The following is a 19,961-nucleotide window of genomic DNA, read 5'->3' on the forward strand; positions in this document are numbered from 1 at the left end:
TCTTTCACCACGACGAGTAATGATCCGTTGCCCACTTTAAAATCATCAATAAACTTCCAGGTTGCCGCATTACGATCTCAGAGTGAATTTGGCGTGCAACACATGCACTTAGCACTTAGCATATGCGTACTGGGCCGCTAAATCAGACAAATGCACACCTCGTTCGTGTTTTTAAATGATCTCCTTCTTCTCCTCGACTGTAATTTTGTTTTGTGTCTTCTTCGGCTGAACACGAGCCTGTGGTGGGGTCTTTTTCGGTCCCATAACAGCAAAAGTATCTGTAAAAGAATCCTCGGAGACGATCGACGTGTGCACTCACTGAAAGGGGGTGTGGAAAGGTAGGCCGGCTGGGGCGCTGTTCGATCGTGTGCTTTGGTGTTCTTCTGCCGAAGATTACTCCGCCAGCCGTGATGGGGCGGCGCTCCGTGTGTATCCCGAAGAGTAGTGCTTAATCCAAGGTTTAGTTTTCATAAATTTAACGTTCGTAAACCGAAAATTTCGGAAGGCAAGATGTTCGTAAACCGAGGCCGTATACAAAACAACTTTCAAAATGAGTCAATAGAGTTCCACACAATTACAAATCTCATTAAAAATATTACATTTAATTTTTCAATGTTATTTTTTTTTTATTGTTCATATTTTTATCATTGAGCTAGTTTGACGAGCGTTGCGGTGCAGAGCTACTGCTTTTCTTCACAGGTTTTGACAGTCCTTGTTCAATTTTCCTCAAAATTGTCCTCGAAATTGGGCAATCTGTTGTTGAGGTCCAACAAACATAAGAACACAGAGATAAATCAGAATAAATGAGCTCAAAGAGAAGTCCCAAAACATTCATTGTTTGTAGGGATGTGACAACATTTTTCAATAATAATTCATCACACATTTCTAATACCGTATTAAAGTGCATTTAAATAGTAATTTTCGAAATATGAGGGGATTTTCTGCCTGTAATTACACGGTTAAAAAATGAAAATCTGTGACCGAGTTCTTTATTACAGTTTAAACTATCATAAGTTTCTTAATTTTTGGTAGATCTTAACGAGTAAAGTACCATTGGAAAGCTTTTGAAATTCTAAACAGGAAATATTACAAATATAAATGAGCAAATATCAACGATCGAATGCAGGCAGATATTCGTCAGAAATCCAAAATGGCTGTCACTGAATACTTGGAAAGAAAAATTGCCAGCTCTAGAAATATATATGCTAATGCTTCTTTTTGCTTGAAACTTGGCAGTTATGGAGAAAAATATATCTTCTACCACTTCTATGAGTTATGAAAATACAACTTACTCACCTTTATAAACTGTAGTGTTAGCAAAAAGAGCGTAAACGTCAATCCATTTTTTTCCCCCCGTTTCTCAATGTTGTACAGTATTGGGAAATTTCAAGAAGCAGCACGGAGGGAAACGTGTAATACGTCATCATGAGCTGCATAGCTTGGAAAATCCCACCAAAAACCATGACATACTTCACAAAAATGCAGTGATATACGACTGCGAGTTCAGAGTGCGCTCGGTTCACTGGACACAAACAATCGCGGTGGAATATAGCGAAATGTAGCGTACCCTTAGCGTTTATTTTGAAAGGTTGAAATTGTTTAATTGTATCATTTGTGTCTAATTTTTGTAACTGGTCAATGTCCAGAATGAGTATGTCAAGCATGAAAATCATTGTTTTTTTTTCTTTTCGTTTCTCTAGTGGACCAAGATGTGCGATACACAGCAGTGAGCAGTTTCATCTTCCTGCGTTTCTTTGCCCCGGCCATCCTATCGCCAAACCTCTTTCAGTTACGCGCTCATCACCCGGTGAGTGCAATTAACTACAGTGATACCTCGGTTTACGAACCCCTTGGCTTACGAACTTTTAGGTTTACGAACGTTACATTTCTGAAAAATTTACCTTGGCATACAAACTATTTTTTGGGATACACACGGAGCACCACAATGAGTGATGTGTCATTCGCGAACGAGCCTGTTCTCCTAACAAGGAAATGGCAGCCGACTTTTTTGTCCTCTATTCCCCGCCCCCAGTCGTCGGTTAAAGCCACGTGATTGGTCAAGAACGCAGCAGTGAGGGGAGTTGGTTTTAACATTAAAGAGACAGGCAGACGACAGAGAGAGAGTGAGAAAATGGATAGAAAACAGTGAAATTTGAACTCGTTTGATAGTTCAAAAGCAGAGTGTAGACTGCAAGGTTAAAATATCCCATCAACCAGGCTCCACAAATAACCCGCACAAGCCATCTGTACACTTGATGCAAAAAGCTATCAACCCAGCTAAACAGAACACAATTGATGAGGAAGTAGGTAAAATTATCGCAGAGAAAGCACCTACAAGGGATCATTCCTCAAGATGGTGAAAGAAGAAGGCTACGTTCCTCATCAAATGTTTAATGCTGAGGAAAGCGGACATTCCATTCCTTTAAGCCATTAACGAACATCACAAAGATCAATAAAAGGACTTTATTATACAGTACAGTTTATTTCTTTAATTATAATACCATGGCACATTTATTATACATAGAATAAGGTATAGCGAATAGATAGCTAATACCTAGCGAATAGATAGCCAATAGCTAGCGAATAGATAGCCAATAGCTAGCGAATAGATAGCTAATAGCTAGCGAATATCTAGCGAATAGATAGCGAATACATAGCTAATAGCTAATACCTAGCGAATATAGCGAATACATAGCGAATAGATAGCTAATACCTAGCGAATAGATAGCTAATACCTAGTGATTAGCTAGCTAATACCTAGCAAACAGATAGATGTCCCTGATCCACTGCTGAAAAGGACACTTTGATAAAACGACTTTAATATACAGTACAGTTTATTTCTTTAATTATAATCCCATAGCACATTTATTATACATAAACTAAGGTATATTTTGTGTAGTTTTAAGGCTTAGAAAAGTAGAAAATTATGTTTAATGGGGACCTGGGAACGGATTATTCTCATTTTAATGGTTTCCTATGGGAAATTAATTTTTGGGATACACACTTTTGGCCTTACACACTCTGTCTGGGAACCAATGAAGTTGGTAAGCCAAGGTATCACTGTATCAGTTCACAAGCTTCCACGTAGTCTTGTATTTGTTGTCCGCCGTTTGTGATGTCGCTCGTCTTTCTTCTTTGGCTGGGCAGGATCCCGCCACCTCAAGAACGCTCACCCTTATCTCCAAAACCATCCAGACGTTGGGAAGTTTAGCCACGTCCAAATCCGTGAGTTTCTCCAACTAGCACGCCGATTATGTTTTTACAACGGTTTCAATCCCGACGGACGAGGTTATCTAGATGACTTTTTCTCCCCGATGCATCTTGACGTCTTTCAAGGCCAATTTCAAGGAGGCGTACATGGCGGCATTTTATGACTACTTCAATGAGCAGAAGTACGCCGATGCTGTGAAGAATGTGAGTCCTTTTTGACAATAATCATAATAATAATAATAATAATAATAATAATACCTTTCATTTCTAAGTTCACTTCACAGTCATAGGATAAGTTTTTCTGTGGGTGAGCAGCGGCAGCCACACGCGCCAGCATTCACTCAACCCGGAAGTAACTCAAATAGATAGAAAGCCAGCTAGCCAGCCAACAGATAGCTAACAACTAGCTAGCTAGATAGCTAGCCGCTCAAATAGATAGAAAGCCGGCTAGCTAGCCAACAGATAGCTAAAAACTAGCTAGCTAGATAGCTAGCTACTCAAATAGATAGAAAGCCGGCTAGCTAGCCAACAGATAGCTAATAACTAGATAGCTAGATAGCTAGCCACTCAAATAGATAGAAAGCCGGCTAGCTAGCCAACTGATAGCTAAAAACTAGCTAGCTAGATAGCTAGCCACTCAAATAGATAGAAAGCCGGCTAGCTAGCCAACAGATAGCTAATAACTAGCTAGCTAGATAGCTAGCCACTCAAATAGATAGAAAGCCGGCTAGCTAGCCAACTGATAGCTAAAAACTAGCTAGCTAGATAGCTAGCCATTCAAATAGATAGAAAGCCAGCTAGATAGCCAACAGATAGCTAATAACTAGCTAGCTAGATAGCTAGCCAGTCAAATAGATAGAAAGCCAGCTAGATAGCCAACAGATAGCTAATAACTAGCTAGCTAGATAGCTAGCCACTCAAATAGATCGATCCAGCTAGCTTTGAGTCCTTGTATTTTTCATTTTTACCAACCCCCGATTGATTGAGAAAATTATTTAAATTAAATAAATAAACAAATAATTAATTAACCAATTAAACAAACAAATAAATAGATAAATACATAAATAGATAAATAAAATGATGAACTGAACGAATAAATACATAGATAAATATTTAATACATAAATGGATAAATAAATAGATACATAAATAGATAAATACATAACAAATAAATAAATGAATGACTGAAAGAATAAATAAAAACATAAAGAACGCCTAAATAAGTATATAAATAAATAATAAATTAAACAAATAAATGAATAAATACATATATTAATAAATAAGAAATGCCTAAATGAATAAATAAATAACCAATTGCATAACTAAATAAATAGGTAAATAAATACATAAGTACACCCATGAATAAATAATGAATACATGAGTGACTGAACAAACAAAAAAAAGCAATAAACACCCCAATAAATAAATACATAAATCAATAAATAATTACTTAATAAATAAATAAATACTGGATAAATAGCAACTACAGAAACGACTGACTGAACAAATAAATAAATTAATAAACAATTAAAAAAGCAGATAAACAAACACACACATACATAAATAAAGTAAATAAGTAATTAAGCAATTTACTTAATAACAAAATTAAAAAATAAAAATAACCAATGAATTCATTGTTTAATTAGTTATGTGATGAATTAATTTAAAAGACCCTTGAGTCCCAAAATTCTTTCTATTTCGCATCTTTTTCTGGGAAATATTTGTGACATTTGTTATCATTCCCTCAGTTTCTGGACCTCATTTCGACTTCGGGGAAGTGGGATCAAAAGAGCATCGAAACGCCAATCATGCTCAAAGAAGGGTAAGCTGCCTTAACGGTTTTGCCGTGTCATGTAATACTCGGTGTAAACCGTTTTTACTGCGACAGCGATACCTCGGTTTACAAACCCCTTGGCTTACGAACTTTTTGGTTTACGAACGCTATGTTGATGAACATTTTACCTTGGCATACAAACTATTTTTCAGGTTACACACGGACCGCCACAATGAGACGAACCCGTACTCCTAACAAGAAAATGGCAGCCGACTCGTTTTTGTCCTCCATTCCCCACCCCCATTTTTCGGTTAAAGCCACGTGATTGGTCAAGAGCGCAGCAGTGAGGGGAGTTGGTTTTCACATTAATGAGACAGGGAGACGATGGATAGAAAACAGTGAAATCTGGACTCGTTTCAACTTTGATAGTTCAAAGGCGGAGTGTAGACTGCAAGGTTAAAATATCCCATCAATCAGGCTCCACAAATAACCCGAACAAGCCATCTGTACACTTGATGCAAAAAGCTATCAACCCAGCTAAACAGAACACAATTGATGAGGAACTAGGTAAAATTATCGCAGAGAAAGCACCTCCAAGGGATCACCAAGGGTGAAAGAAGGCTAGTGTTTAATGCTGATGAAAGCGGCCACTTCTTTCCATCAAGCCGTCAACGACCATCACAAAGGTCAATAAAACCACTTTATTATACAGTACAGTTTATTTCTTTAATTATAATACCATAGCACATTTATTATACATAAAATAAGGTCTATTTTGTGTAGTTGAAATGCTTAGAAAATTAGAAAATTATGTTTGATGGCGACCTGGGAACGGATTATTCTTATTTGAATAGTTTCCAATGGGAAATTATTTTTTGGGATACACACTTTTCGCCTTACATACTCTGGGAACCAATTAAGTTCATAAGCCAAGGTATAACTGCATTTTAAACGACGATTGATGACCCGTCCTTCCCCCATCCGTGTCTGAGCTAAATTATTTTTATTGAAACCGATAGGAACAAAGCGCTTTTGTGCACAGCTGTCACTTCAATGCTGCTTTTTTTTTAAAGAGGCTTCAGAGGACAATTAGTTTTGCCCTCCCCCCGCCTTCTTGTCTTTCTGCGACCGGGAGAGTAGAAATGTAAAAGTCACAATAAAGAGGGTTGATGGGAAAGGGTCAAAAGACCCCGAGGGCAGGTAAGAGCTTCTCTTTGCTCTTCGTGACCCCTCATGTGTGCACTCTAAAACTTCCCCCGCCCCCTGCCCCACAAGTGGTCCACCTCCCCACCTGCAACGCCTTTATAATAATCATAATAATAATAATGATAGCTAATAGCTAGTGAATAGATAGCTAATACATAGCGAATAGATAGCTAATAGCAAGTGAATTGATAGCTAATAGCAAGCGAATTAATAGCTAATAGCTAGCGAATAGATAGCTAATAGCTAATGAATGGATAGATAACAGCTAGTGAATAGATAGCTCGTAGCTAGCTAATAGATAGCTAAAACCTAGCGAATATAGCTAATACATAGTGAATAGATAGTCTAATAACTAGTGAATAAATAGCTAATACCTCGCGAATAGATCTCTAATACCTAGCGAATATATAGCTAATAACTAGCAAATGGATAGCTAATAGCTAGCAAATAGATAGCTAATATCTAGCGAATAGATAGCTAATACCTAGCGAATAGATAGCTAATACCTAGCGAATAGATACCTAATACCTACCGAATATAGCTAATACCTAGCGAATAGATAGCTAATAGCTAGTGAATATATAGCTAATAGCTAGTGAATAGATAGCTAATGTTACCGAATAGGTAGCTAATACCTAGCGAATAGATAGCTAATACCTAGCGAATAGATAGCTAATACCTAGCGAATAGATAGCTAATACTTAGCGAATAGATAGCTAATACCTAGCGTATATAGATAGCTAATAGCTAGTGAATAGATAGCTAATAGCTAGTGAATATATAGCTAATAGCTAGTGAATAGATAGCTAATGTTACCGTATAGGTAGCTAATACCTAGCGAATAGATAGCTAATACCTAGCGAATAGATAGCTAATACCTAGCGAATAGATAGCTAATACTTAGCGAATAGATAGCTAATACCTAGCGTATATAGATAGCTAATAGCTAGTGAATAGATAGCTAATAGCTATTGAATAGATAGTTGATAGCGAGCGAATAAATAGCTAATACCTAACAAATATAGCGAATACATATCGAATAGATAGCTAATACCTCGCGAATATAGTCGTATGAAGATGAAAGAGGAGAGGATCAAAGCGTCCTTTTAACCAGTGGATCAGGGAGGTCACGGTGAAAGGGATTGAATTGGATTTACCTTTATTAGTTTTGCAGTGGAGACATTTACATTTCACAGCAGCAAAGTGATGAAAGTCAGAGGAAAGGAAAGGCAGAAGTAGAACAACAAAATACAGTAGCTGCTGTAAAGGCAGCCACTCTTGCGGCGCCATGTTGAAGTCAAAACAACAAAAATCGAAAGTACTAATACTGTGACACAACACAAATGATACACACAGTCATTCAGTGTAAAGCACTTGCTGTACCCTCTTTGTGACATGAAGCAGTTCTAGATGAAAAAGGAGAGGATCAAAGCGTCATTTTCACCAGTGGATCAGGGACGTCATGGTGTAATGCGCACGTCTTATTATTATTATTAGTATTAGTAATAGTATTATTATTATAACTGTATCTATTAGCTAGCTAGCTACTTAACTATGTATTTGCTATCTATTAGCTAGCTATTAGCTGTCTAGCTGACTCGCTAGCTATCTATCATTTAGCTATCTAGCTGGCTAGGTCGCTATCTATTAGCGACTGTATCCTGTGAGTTGTAAATATCAAGTGAAAATCCATTTTGGATTCGCAAACCGACACACGGTGATTACTTGCGCTTTATAATAATACATTTCATTTATAGGCGCCTTTCAAAACTCTCAAGGTCACTTTACAGTCACATGATACGTTTTTTTCTGTGAGTGAGCAGCGGCAGCCACACGCGCCAGCGTTCACTCAACCCGGAATAACTCAAAAATATAGAAAGCTAGCTAGCTAATAGAATGCTAGATATCTAATAGCTAGCTAGTCAGCTAATATGTTTCTTGACTCAAATAGTTAGCTAGCTAGCTATGTTGCTAAAATCTAGCTCTCTGGCTAGCTAGATAGCTAATATATAGCTCGCTATCTAGATTGCTAATAATAATAATCATAGAGTGTAAACGTTTGCACATATGGGCGACATATTGAACACATTTCATTCCCCCGCCGTAAATACCTTGAGCTCGGGTTTCTCTATAAATAATTTTCATGTAAAATATCTTTCTTTCTTTTCTTTTTTTTTTTCTTTCTTTCAGATTTATGATCAAGAGAGCGCAAGGAAGAAACCGATTCGGAATGAAAAATTTTAAAAAGAGATGGTTTCGTCTCACCAACCACGAGTTCACCTACCACAAAACTAAAGGTAACGTCTTCCATTAGCCTTTGCCTGCGCATTAAAGGACAACCGACACCATTTTTTTGGTTTCCTAACTGATATCAGAAAAATGTTTGATAGCATCTAAAATACCCAAAACACGCCGCAGGCTGATATTTTTAGTCAAATGAAAAACATCAATAAAAATGACTTCAAATGTCCCAAAACTGCCACAAAATGAGCTCGGAACTGGGGATATTGGGTAAGTAGTCTGGGTATAAGCTATCTATTCGCTAGGTATTAGCTATCTATTCGCTAGCTATTAGCTAGCTATTCTCTAGCTATTAGCTATCTATTCGCTAGCTATTCACTCGCTATTTGCTATCTATTCGCTAGGTATTAGCTATCTATTCGCTAGCTATTAGCTAGCTATTCTCTAGCTATTAGCTATCTATTCGCTAGCTATTCACTCGCATTTAGCTATCTATTCGCTAGGTATTAGCTAGCTATTCGTGAGGTATTAGCTTTCTATTCACTAGCTATTAGCTACCTATTCGCTAGCTATTAGCTATCTATTCGCTAGCTATTAGCTAGCGATTCTCTAGCTATTAGCTATCTATTCGCTAGCTATTAGCTAGCTATTCACTCGATATTAGCTATCTATTCGCTAGGTATTAGCTAGCTATTCGCTAGGTATTAGCTTTCTATTCACTAGCTATTAGCTAGCTGTTTGCTAGCTATTAGCTATCAATTCGCTAGGTATTCACTAGCTATTAGCTATCTATTCGCTAGGTATTAGCTAGCTATTCGCTAGGTATTAGCTTTCTATTTGCTAGCTATTAGCTACCTATTCGGTAGCTATTAGCTATCTATTCGCTAGGTATTAGCTATCTATTCGCTCGGTATTAGCTTTCTATTTGCTAGCTATTAGCTGTCTATTCGCTAGGTATTAGCGCCATATTTGCTAGGTTTTGGCTCTCTAATCGCTAGCTATTAGATATCTATTTACTAGCTATCTATTCACTCGCTATGAGCTATCTATTCACTATGTATTAGCTATATTCGCTAGATATTAGCTATCTATTCACTAGGTATTAGCTATCTATTTGCTAGCTAATAGCTATCTATTCGCTAGCTAGCTTGCTATCTATTTGAGTTACTTTCAGGTTGAGTGAACACTGGCGTGTGTGGCTGCCGCTGCTCACCCACGGAAAAACTTGTCCTGTGACTGTAAAGTGACATTGAGAGTTTTGAAAGGTGCTTATCAATGAAATGTATTATTATTATTATTATTATTATTATTATTATTATGTGGAGCGAATGAAACATTTATTTATCTAGCGATCTATCTTGCTAGCTAGCTATTTGCTATTTATTTGCTATATAGCTATCTATCTGGTTTGCTGGCTAGCTATTGGCTATCTATTGGCTAGCTAGCTAGCTTTCTATCTATTTAAGTCACTTCCGGGTTGAGTGAACGCTGGCGCCTGTGGCTGCCGCTGCTCACCCACAGAAAAACGTATCCTGTGACTGTAAAGTGACCTTGAGAGTTTCGAAAGGCGCTTATCAATGAAATGTATTATGATTATGATTATGATTATGCTAAACATTGTCATCCGCCGCTCACGCATTACCTTTTTCTTCCAGGAGAGGGCGCGCTATGCAGCATTCCCATCGAGAACATCCTGGCTGTGGAAAGGCTGGAGGAGGAGTCGTTCAAGATGAAAAATGTCAGAGCCGAACCCGCCCCAAGCCACAATTGTTTTTGTTTTTTTGGTACCATTTGACCTTTGACCCCCCTCGCCCCGCAGATGTTCCAGGTGATCCAACCGGAGCGTGCCCTCTACATCCAAGCCAACAACTGCGTGGAGGCTCGCGATTGGATCGACATCCTGACCAAAGTCAGCCAATGCAACCGCAAGCGTCTCAGCACGTATCACCCTTCCGCCTACCTCAACGGCCACTGGCTCTGCTGCAAACTCTCGGCCGACGCCGCGCCGGGCTGCACGCCGTGCACCGGGTCTGTAGACCACCCCTCAAAAAACAAAACACACACAAAATACCACTAATACTAATAATAATAATAACAAGAATACTAATACTACTTTTCCTTTCGGCTTTCTACTAATACTAATAATACTAATAATAATACTAATAATAATACTACATTTTATTTCTAAGCGCCTTTCAAAATTCTCAAGGACGCTTTAATCTAATAAAAGGACGAATAATACTAATAATACAATTAATACTACTTCTTTTCTTTTCAGCTTTTCTACTAATATTACTACTACTACTACTACTACTACTACTACTACTACTACTACTACTAATAATAATAATAATAATAATAATAATAATAATAATAATAATACATTTTATTTCAAAGCGCCTTTCCAAATTCTCAAGGACACTTTAATCTAATAAAAGTACTAATAATACTAATAATACGGATACTAATACTAATCCTACTAATAATACGACTAATACTACTTCTTTTCCTTTCAGCTTTTCTACTAATACTAATAATACTACTACACTTTAATCTAATAAAAGGACGAATAAAAGTAATACTAATAATACTGATACTAATACTACGAATAATGATACTAATACTACTAATACTATTTCTTCTTTTCCTTTTGGCCTTTCTACTACTGCTACTACTACTACTACTACTACTACTACTAATAATAATAATAATAATAATAATAATAATAATAATAATAATATGTTTCCTTTTGGCTTTTCTGCTAATACTAATAATACTAATACTACTGCTACTACCACTACTACTACCACTACTACTACTACTACTACTACTACTACTACTACTACTACTACTACTAATAATAATAATAATAATAATAATAATAATATGTTTCCTTTTGGCTTTTCTGCTAATACTAATAATACTAATACTACTGCTACTACCACTACTACTACTACTACTACTACTACTACTACTAATAATAATAATAATAATAATAATAATATGTTTCCTTTTGGCTTTTCTGCTAATACTACTGCTACTACCACTACTACTACTACTACTACTACTACTAATAATAATAATAATAATAATAATAATAATAATAATGTTTCCTTTTGGCTTTTCTGCTAATACTAATAATACTAATACTACTGCTACTACTACTACTACTACTACTACTACTACTAATAATAATAATAATAATAATACATTTTATTTCTAAGCGCCTTTCGAAATTCTCAAGGACACTTTAATAAAAATACTAATAATACTGATACTAATACTACTAATAATACTAATATTACTTGTTTTCCTTTCGGCGTTTCTACTAATACTAATACTAATAATAATAACTTCCATTTTTTTCATAATTTTGCTGCTGTGGAATGTAAATTTCTCCACTGCGAGACCAATAAAGGCAAATCCAATCCAATCCAACCCAATATTAATTATATTAATACTACTTTCTTTCGTCTTTTCCCTCAGCAAAAATAAAAATAAAAATAAAATCCTCCGTGGGTGGTGTTAATTTGTTTTGAAAGGCCCTCTCGCGGTTCTGTTTGTTGTAGCGGGCTCCCGGCCAACATCCAGCTGGACGTGGACGGCGATCGTGAAACCGAGAGGATCTATTCCCTCTACAGCACCTACATGAGCAAACTCATCAAGATGCAAGGTCAGAAAGGTCAAAAGCAACAACCCGCCATGCGCCGCTGTCGCGTTAGCTAACGTGTTTTGCGATTGTTTGTTTGTTTTTTTTTTAATTTTTATAATGGGCAGAGGCCTGCGGCAGCAAATCGGTGTACGACGGGCCCGAGCAGGAGGAATACTCCAGTTTTGTCATCGACGACCCCCAGGAGACCTACAAAACCTCGAAGCAGATCGTTTCGGCGGTGCAGACTTTGGAGCAACAGCATACCAAGTACAAACGGGACAAGTTTAAGAAGACCAAGATAGGAAGCCAGTATGTCATTCAGTCATCAATTATTATCATATTTTTTTTTTTTTTAAATCATGAATTTTAAAATTTTGCATCTTGTAAATGTGTGTCGTTTTTTTCCCCGATGCATTTACAATATGATTCCAAACCGGTTCTCAACTCAAATGGAGCGCTATTTTGAAAGGCGCTTAGAAATTAAATGTATTATTATTATGTATGTATCTATTAGCTAGCTGGTTAGTTGGCTATCTATTAGCTTTCAATTGGCTAGCTAGCTGGCTATCTGTTGGCTATCTAATAGCTAGCTCGCTACCTAGCTAGCTATCTATTTGCTATCCATTTGCTATCTATTAGCTATCTGGCTAGCTAGTTCGCTATGCACCTGGCTATTTATTAGCTATATGGCTGTTTAGCTAGTTGGCTCGCAGTCTAGTTGGCTATCTATTAGCTGTCTATTAGCTAGCTAGCTAGCTTGGTTTCTATCTATTTGGGTTACATCCGGGTTGAGTGAACGCTGGCGCGTGTGGCTGCCGCTGCTCACCCACAGAAAAACTTATCCTGTGACTGTAAAGTGACCTTGAGAGTTTTGAAAGGCGCTTAGAAATTAAATGGATTATTATTATTATTATTATTATTATTATTATCATTATTATTATTATCATTATTATTATCATTATTATTATTATTATTATTATTATTATTATTATTATTATTAACAACATGCCGGCCAGACGTTATTGATTATATGACGGAAGCTGTGGGACGAATGGGCCGCATTTGACCCCCGGGCTGGACTTTGTATACGCCTGATATACAGGGAGACAATGATATGCTCCCTCTTGCAAGTACCAGTCAAGACTTGAGCAACAGCATTTTGCAGCTAATAACTAATAGATAGCTGGCTATCTATTAGCTATCTATCCAGCTATTTATCTATATTAGCTAGCTAGCTGGTTACCTGGCTATATATTAGCTAGCTGGCTATCTATTAGCTATCTGTTAGATATCTAGCTGGCTATCTATTCGATATCTATTAGCTAGCTAGTTAGCTGGCTATTAGCTTTCTATTAGGTATCTAGCTAGCTAGCTGGCTAACTATTAGCTATATATCCAGCTGTCTATCTATATTAGCTAACTAGCTGGTTACCTGGCTATCTATTAGCTATCTAGCTAGGTAGCTGGCTATATATTAGCTATATATCCAGCTAACTAGCTATCTATTCGATATCTATTAGCTGCCTAGTTAGCTGGCTGTCTATTAGCTTGTATATTAGCTATCTAGCTAGCTGTCTATCTATTAGCTATCTATCTATATTAGCTAGCTAGCTGGTTACCTGGTTATATATTAGCTAGCTAGCTAGCTGGCTATCTATTAGCTATCTATCTATATTAGCTAGCTAGCTGGTTACCTGGTTATATATTAGCTAGCTAGCTAGCTGGCTATCTATTAACTATCTATTAGCTAGCTAGCTAGCTTTTTATTCATTTGAGTTATTCCGGGTTAAGTAAACGCTGGCGCGTGTGGCTGCCGCTGCTCACCCACAAAAAAACTTATCCTGTGACTGTATAGTGACCTTGAGAGTTTTGAAAGGCGCTTATAAATGAAATGCATATTATTATTATTCCAATCCATCCAGTCGAACGTCTCTCAAAATTGATCGTATTTGTCGTCACGTTGATCTCCCGATAAATCTCGTCACATTGAACCACCAGTTCTCCTTCTGTCCCCAGAGAACATCCAATCGGTGACAAGAGCTTCCAGTGCTACATCCGTCAGCAGTCCGAGAGTTCCACATACTCCATCTGACCCGTGGTGAAGACCCCTTTGAGAATCCGTCCCCCCCATTCGTGATCTTCAGAATCATCGTGATGGATCTTACAGAGTATCTGCTCCGAAGTGTCTCGCACCGGATACGCCAAATTCAGGGAAAAACACAAGTTGGACATTTTTTTCCGAACAGGAAAAAACAAGGACGACTCCAGATGCAGAACTCCACCCGGATGGAGAAACTAACCTTAGATCCTTTTCAAACGTTAAATGGAGGAAGACGTTGAACTGTTCCAGTCTGGACGTGGTTGACGGAACCAAATTTTTCACTGGACAAGTGAAAGACACGCACTTTAAACGCCTCCGGATCAAAACAGACTCGTGGCATATTTTTCAAAGTTGATCGTTCATGGTGATGATTCGTCATTTTTTTTGCTTTGGATATCAAATCTCACCGAGACCAAAAACTTCAGTCCCTCCGATCTTAGAGCAGAGACCTATCAAAGCAGAGCTCCGGCACCGCCACCTCTGGACATTAGGGATATACAGTGATACCTCGGTTTACGAACCCCTTGGATTACGAACGTTACATTTATGAAAATTGTACCTTGGCTTACAAACTATTTTTCGGGATACACACGGAGCGCCACAATGAGTCATGTGTCGTTTGCGAACGAGCCCGTTCCCCTAACAACAAAATGGCAGCCAACTTTTTTTTGTACCCTATTCCCCACCCCAAGTCTTCGGTTCAAGCCACGTGATTGGTCAAGAACGCAACAGTGAGGGCGGGGTGGGGGGGTGTTAAACACCGCATTCCATCAAGCCAACGACCATCACAAAGGTCAATAAAACCACTTTATTATACTGTACCGTTTATTTCTTTCATTATAATACCATAGCACATTTATTATATAACATAAAATAAGGTATATTTTGTGTAGTTTTAAGGCTAAGAAAATTAGAAAAATGAAAATTATGTTTTATGAGCACCTGGGAACGGATTCTTCTCATTTTAATGGTTTCCTATGGGAAAATAATTTTTGAGATACACTTACACACTCTGTCTGGGAACCAATTAAGTTCGTAAGCCAAGGTATCACTGTATATAGGGCCAGAGCTACCAGCACAACTTTAGTTTGTTGACGAAGCTTCTCGGATGAGGAGCAAAATGTCCGACACCAACAAAGTGCTTACCTGACCCGCTTGAGTGACACTTGAAGTTGAACTTGTTGAACTGAATCCCGCCGTTTTTATTGGCCACCCGCCTCAAAGATTCATCAGAATGGAATCCCATTTGTTTATTTTCTGTCTCGCTTTTCAAGACGGGAGCGAAATCTCCCCACTCAAACTATGAAATACGCTGTGTACCTGTGCGTTGCCATGGAAACGGGGACCTGCAGCATCCCAAACGTATTTGAGGGTCTGCCTCCTGCCAAGCTTGCCCGTTCTTCACCTCACATTCCCTCAAAGGTACCGAATTTTTAACTTTAATGACACTTTAGTGTGTGTGTGTTTGTATGAATAGTCTTGTGAGGACCGCTAACATTTTATACCATCCATAGTGAGGACATTTTTGACCAGTGAGGACCTTTTGGCCGGTCCTCACAAGTTTTTCATTCTAAAGGCTTCTAGAGGGTCTATATAAGCACCTGTTAAAGTTTCAAAGAGGTCCTCACAAATCCACCCAAAATGATTTTTTGTGTGTATTTTCATTCCACTCTGACACACACACTTTTTACTCACTGTGTGTGTGTTTATGTGTGTGTATGTGCGTGGTTAATGAGAGGAAAAAGTTCATACTACAAAAAGTAAAACCATATTTTAACCAAATTCACAACAGGGGTGAGGACTTTGAATGTAGCCATTCAGAGACCTCACTCCTGCTGTTTTTTTTGTTTTTTTTTTAACAGGATTTTGTAGATTAAAAAAATTATATTATTATATATGTACATACAGTAAAGTCTCGTTATATCGATATCGGTTATATCGATAGTACCTCTTATTACGATACTATTTCTATGAACGCAAGGAGAAAATTACATGCGCGCAGTCGATATCGATAGTCCCGGTTATAGCGATATTTTTTCGAACTCCCGAGAATATCGATAGAACGAGACTTTACTGTATATATTTTTTGGAGGGTTTTTTAAAAAATCTCGAGTAAAGAAATATATATTTAAAAAAATACTGTATATATGTATTACATATTTTTGGGGGGATTTTTAAAAATCTAAACAAATCTCCGTATATATATATATATATATATATATATATATATATATATACAGTACATATATATATTTTAAATCTATAACATCCTCAGTTTAAAACCGATATTTTTTAAATTGCGGATTTTTTAGATTTAAAAAAATATTTCTTATTTTGATGATTTTTTTTCAAATCTTGAGTGAAAAAAAATATGTAATATACATTTTAAAATATAGATGTATATTACATATTTTTTGAAGATTTAAAAAAAAAATCTATAAAATCCTCCGTTTATATATTTTTTTGCCTGGGATTTTTTTCTATAACGCCCTCAGTTAAAAATATATATGTATATATATATATATTTTTTTTAAACTGAGAATTTTTTTAGATGAAAAAAAAAAGGTTTCATTTTCAGCATTTATTTTAAGCTTTAGTTAAAAAATATATAATCTATATTTAAAAAATATATATGTATATTATATATTTTTGAGTTTTTTTAAATCTATAAAATCCACCATATATATATATATATATATATATATATATATATATATATATATATATATATATATATATATATACACAGTAAAGTCTCGTTATATCGATATTCAAGGGAGTCCGAAAAAATATCGATATAACCGGGACTATCGATATATCCGACCCTGTTTGCATGTAATTTTCTCCGTGCGTGCATAGAAATAGTATCGATATAACCGGGACTATCGATATATCCGATATCGATATAACGAGACTTTACTGTATATATATATATATATATATATATATATATATATATATATAATTGTTTTTTTTATTATATTATTTTTTTCTTACTGGGAATTTTTTTAATCTATAACATCCTCAGTTAAAAAAAAAATACATAGTTTATTATATTTTTTAACTGAGGATTTTATTTATACATACAGTTAACATCTGACTTACGACCAAGTTCCGTTCCGACCAAACGGTCGTAAGTCGAAATGGTCGTAAATCGAAATCCATTCAAAATGTTGAATAGAAACTCGGAAGCTAAATGACCTGCAAACTCCCCTTCTTCAAATGTTAAAAATAGGGTTATCTGGAGGTCATGGTCGTAAGTACGGGTGGTCGTAAGTCGGGCTGGTCGTAACTCGGATGTTGCCTGTATATATATTTTTTTTCATGTTTTTTTTTCCCTGTTTGTCTGATTTTGACTCTGTCACCAGGACATGTTGCCGTGCATCCGAGTTGAATGACTGAAGCGTTTCCTAATGTGGTGACAAGGCAGCATGGCAGTTGTGAAATATACTTTTAATAGAAAATAAAAAATATTCCCTGCCGACTGTCATGATGCTAATCACATGCTAATCAACCGTTGCTCCAAATGAATATGTAGTCCCACACAATTCTTTCTCATGGACCAAAATGAATTCTCTTCAAATGTGCAAATGATGTCTACTAACTCCTCAGGTTTGGAATCTAAACCACACAACCAAACTCATTCAGTCATCATTTTTCATACACACATATATATATATGTAATTATTATCAGCTTACCTATCACTCAGAAGCCTCCAAATAACGGATTTCCGCTGACCTTGCAATAATATTGACCTTTTGCCAAGCGTTTTGAATATTAACAACCCCTAATATGTACATGTATTTGTATTTTGTACAAATCTTTTGAGGAAAAAAGTCAAATATAGCCCATTGTACGTGTCCTGTACTGTATATAGAATATTGAATGGTGAAATGTACTGTGCTTTTTTTTTTTTCTTTCCCCCTTAACAACTAAATGAAAATATTCCTGCAGATGTGGTGTCCGTGTCATTTGTCAAAAGAACTTTTGTCAGTCGAGCCCAAAGTGTTTGTTTAAGATTTTGAAAGTACATAAAAGGGGACCAAAAAAAAAGTCGGCTCCCATTTCCGGCTCCTTGTTCGGAACCGGCTCTCTTCGTTCACTTCAGAGATCCGGCTCTAAAAACCGTCTCGTTTGCGAATGACGCATCACTATTCGCCAATTCATGACCTTGAATAGTTTTGTTCGCTTGGAAACGTTGCTGTTTTACTCGAAACCTTTGGAAGAACTTGTTGGCCTTGTTCTTTTTGATGTCGTGCTAACATTTTCCAGATGATTCGGTGGCTATTTGTTCGTTGTTGGGCCAGCTGCGAAGAACGCATGCATGAGAAAGCATCGGGGGAATGCGATTGGGTTGCCCGTTGACTACTTTTGATCTTCCCCGTCCAAGCAAAGTCATGACATCATCGCTCTTGCCGATCAATCGTTTTGCTTTGGATCATCTTGAGGAAAAAAGTACGGCTCTTTTGAGCCAATAAGAGTGGACAAAAAAATCTTAAAATCACTTAAACCTAACTTATGTAATAAATAAATAAAATGAACGCCATAGCACTATTTTGTGACTGTTAATGATGTATCTATCTATCTATCTATCTATCTATCTATCTATCTATCTATCTATCTATCTATCTATCTATCTATCTATCTATCTATCTATCTATCTATCTATCTATCTATCTATCTGTCTGTCTGTCTTTTTCTGTATTTGTTTATTAATTCTTTTATTTGTTTTGTTAATTATTTATTTATTTTATTTATTTATTTCAAAACATGAATTATTATTATTATTATTATTACCATATTATGAATATTATGATTATTCTTGTTATTACAATATTGTTGTTATTATCACAATATGATTATAACAACATTATTATTCTTTTGTAATGTTTATTATATATTATATTCTGATTATTATTATGGAAAATTTCTATGTATTATTATCATCATTATTATTATTATTATAACAATATTATTATTTTGTATTTGCCTTTATTCGTCTCGCAGTGGAGAAATTTACATTTCACAGAAGCAAAGTGATGAAAGGAATGAAAGTAGAAAAACAAAATACAGGAGTCGCTGGAACTGGAATTATTATTTTACAATTTTATTATATATATTTTTTATCATATTATAATTATTTTAGCAATTTTGTAATTTATAATAATAATAATATTATTATAATTATTATTATTATTATTTTATTATTATCATATGATTATTATTTTAGCAATTTTGTAATTATTATTATTATTATTATTATTACAATATTGTTATAACAATATCATTCTTTTAACATTATTATTATTGTTTTACCATTTTTATTATTGTCATATTATGATTATTATTTTAGCAATTTTGTAATTTATAATAATAATAATAATTATTATTATTATTATTATTTTATTATTATCATATGATTATTATTTTAGCAATTTTGTAATTATTATTATTATTATTACTACAATATTGTTATAACAATATCATTCTTTTAACGTTATTATTATTGTTTTACCATTTTTATTATTGTCATATTATGATTATTATTTTAGCAATTTTGTAATTTATCATTATAATAATAATAATTATTATTATTATTTAGCTTGACCTATTAGAAGCTATCTATTAGCTAGCTAGTTGAATGTGCTAAGTAGTATAATGTAAAGCTAGCAAGCTATTAGCTAAATTAGCTAGCGAGCTATCTATCAGCTATGTCCTTGAGAGTTTTGAACGGCACTTATAAATACAATGTTTTATTATGAGCATCTAGCTAGCTA

The 19,961-nt window shown here is 35.6% G+C and overlaps 1 protein-coding gene across 2 annotated transcripts in view; it reads left to right on the top strand.

The window, feature by feature from the left end:
- The window catches only part of rasa3 (RAS p21 protein activator 3), a 56,131-nt gene extending 39,762 nt beyond the window's left edge, over nt 1–16,369 (top strand). Inside the window, exons 15-25 of one of the 2 annotated variants that reach the window (XM_088993106.1) lie at nt 1,701–1,807; nt 3,148–3,225; nt 3,337–3,414; nt 4,958–5,031; nt 6,124–6,183; nt 8,380–8,486; nt 10,086–10,168; nt 10,250–10,458; nt 12,000–12,103; nt 12,208–12,391; nt 14,099–16,369. In XM_088993106.1, coding sequence (XP_088849232.1) covers nt 1,701–1,807; nt 3,148–3,225; nt 3,337–3,414; nt 4,958–5,031; nt 6,124–6,183; nt 8,380–8,486; nt 10,086–10,168; nt 10,250–10,458; nt 12,000–12,103; nt 12,208–12,391; nt 14,099–14,174 — 1,160 coding nt within the window. In that variant the 3' untranslated portion in view covers nt 14,175–16,369. The remainder of the gene's footprint in view (nt 1–1,700; nt 1,808–3,147; nt 3,226–3,336; nt 3,415–4,957; nt 5,032–6,123; nt 6,184–8,379; nt 8,487–10,085; nt 10,169–10,249; nt 10,459–11,999; nt 12,104–12,207; nt 12,392–14,098) is intronic. The other variant, XM_088993107.1, reaches the window with a different exon arrangement.
- The last annotated feature ends 3,592 nt before the right edge of the window (nt 16,370–19,961 follow it).

Source organism: Hippocampus bargibanti, linkage group LG03 (genome assembly GCF_051943395.1).
Source record: "Hippocampus bargibanti isolate YZ-2025 linkage group LG03, ASM5194339v1, whole genome shotgun sequence".
NCBI lineage: Eukaryota > Metazoa > Chordata > Actinopteri > Syngnathiformes > Syngnathidae > Hippocampus > Hippocampus bargibanti.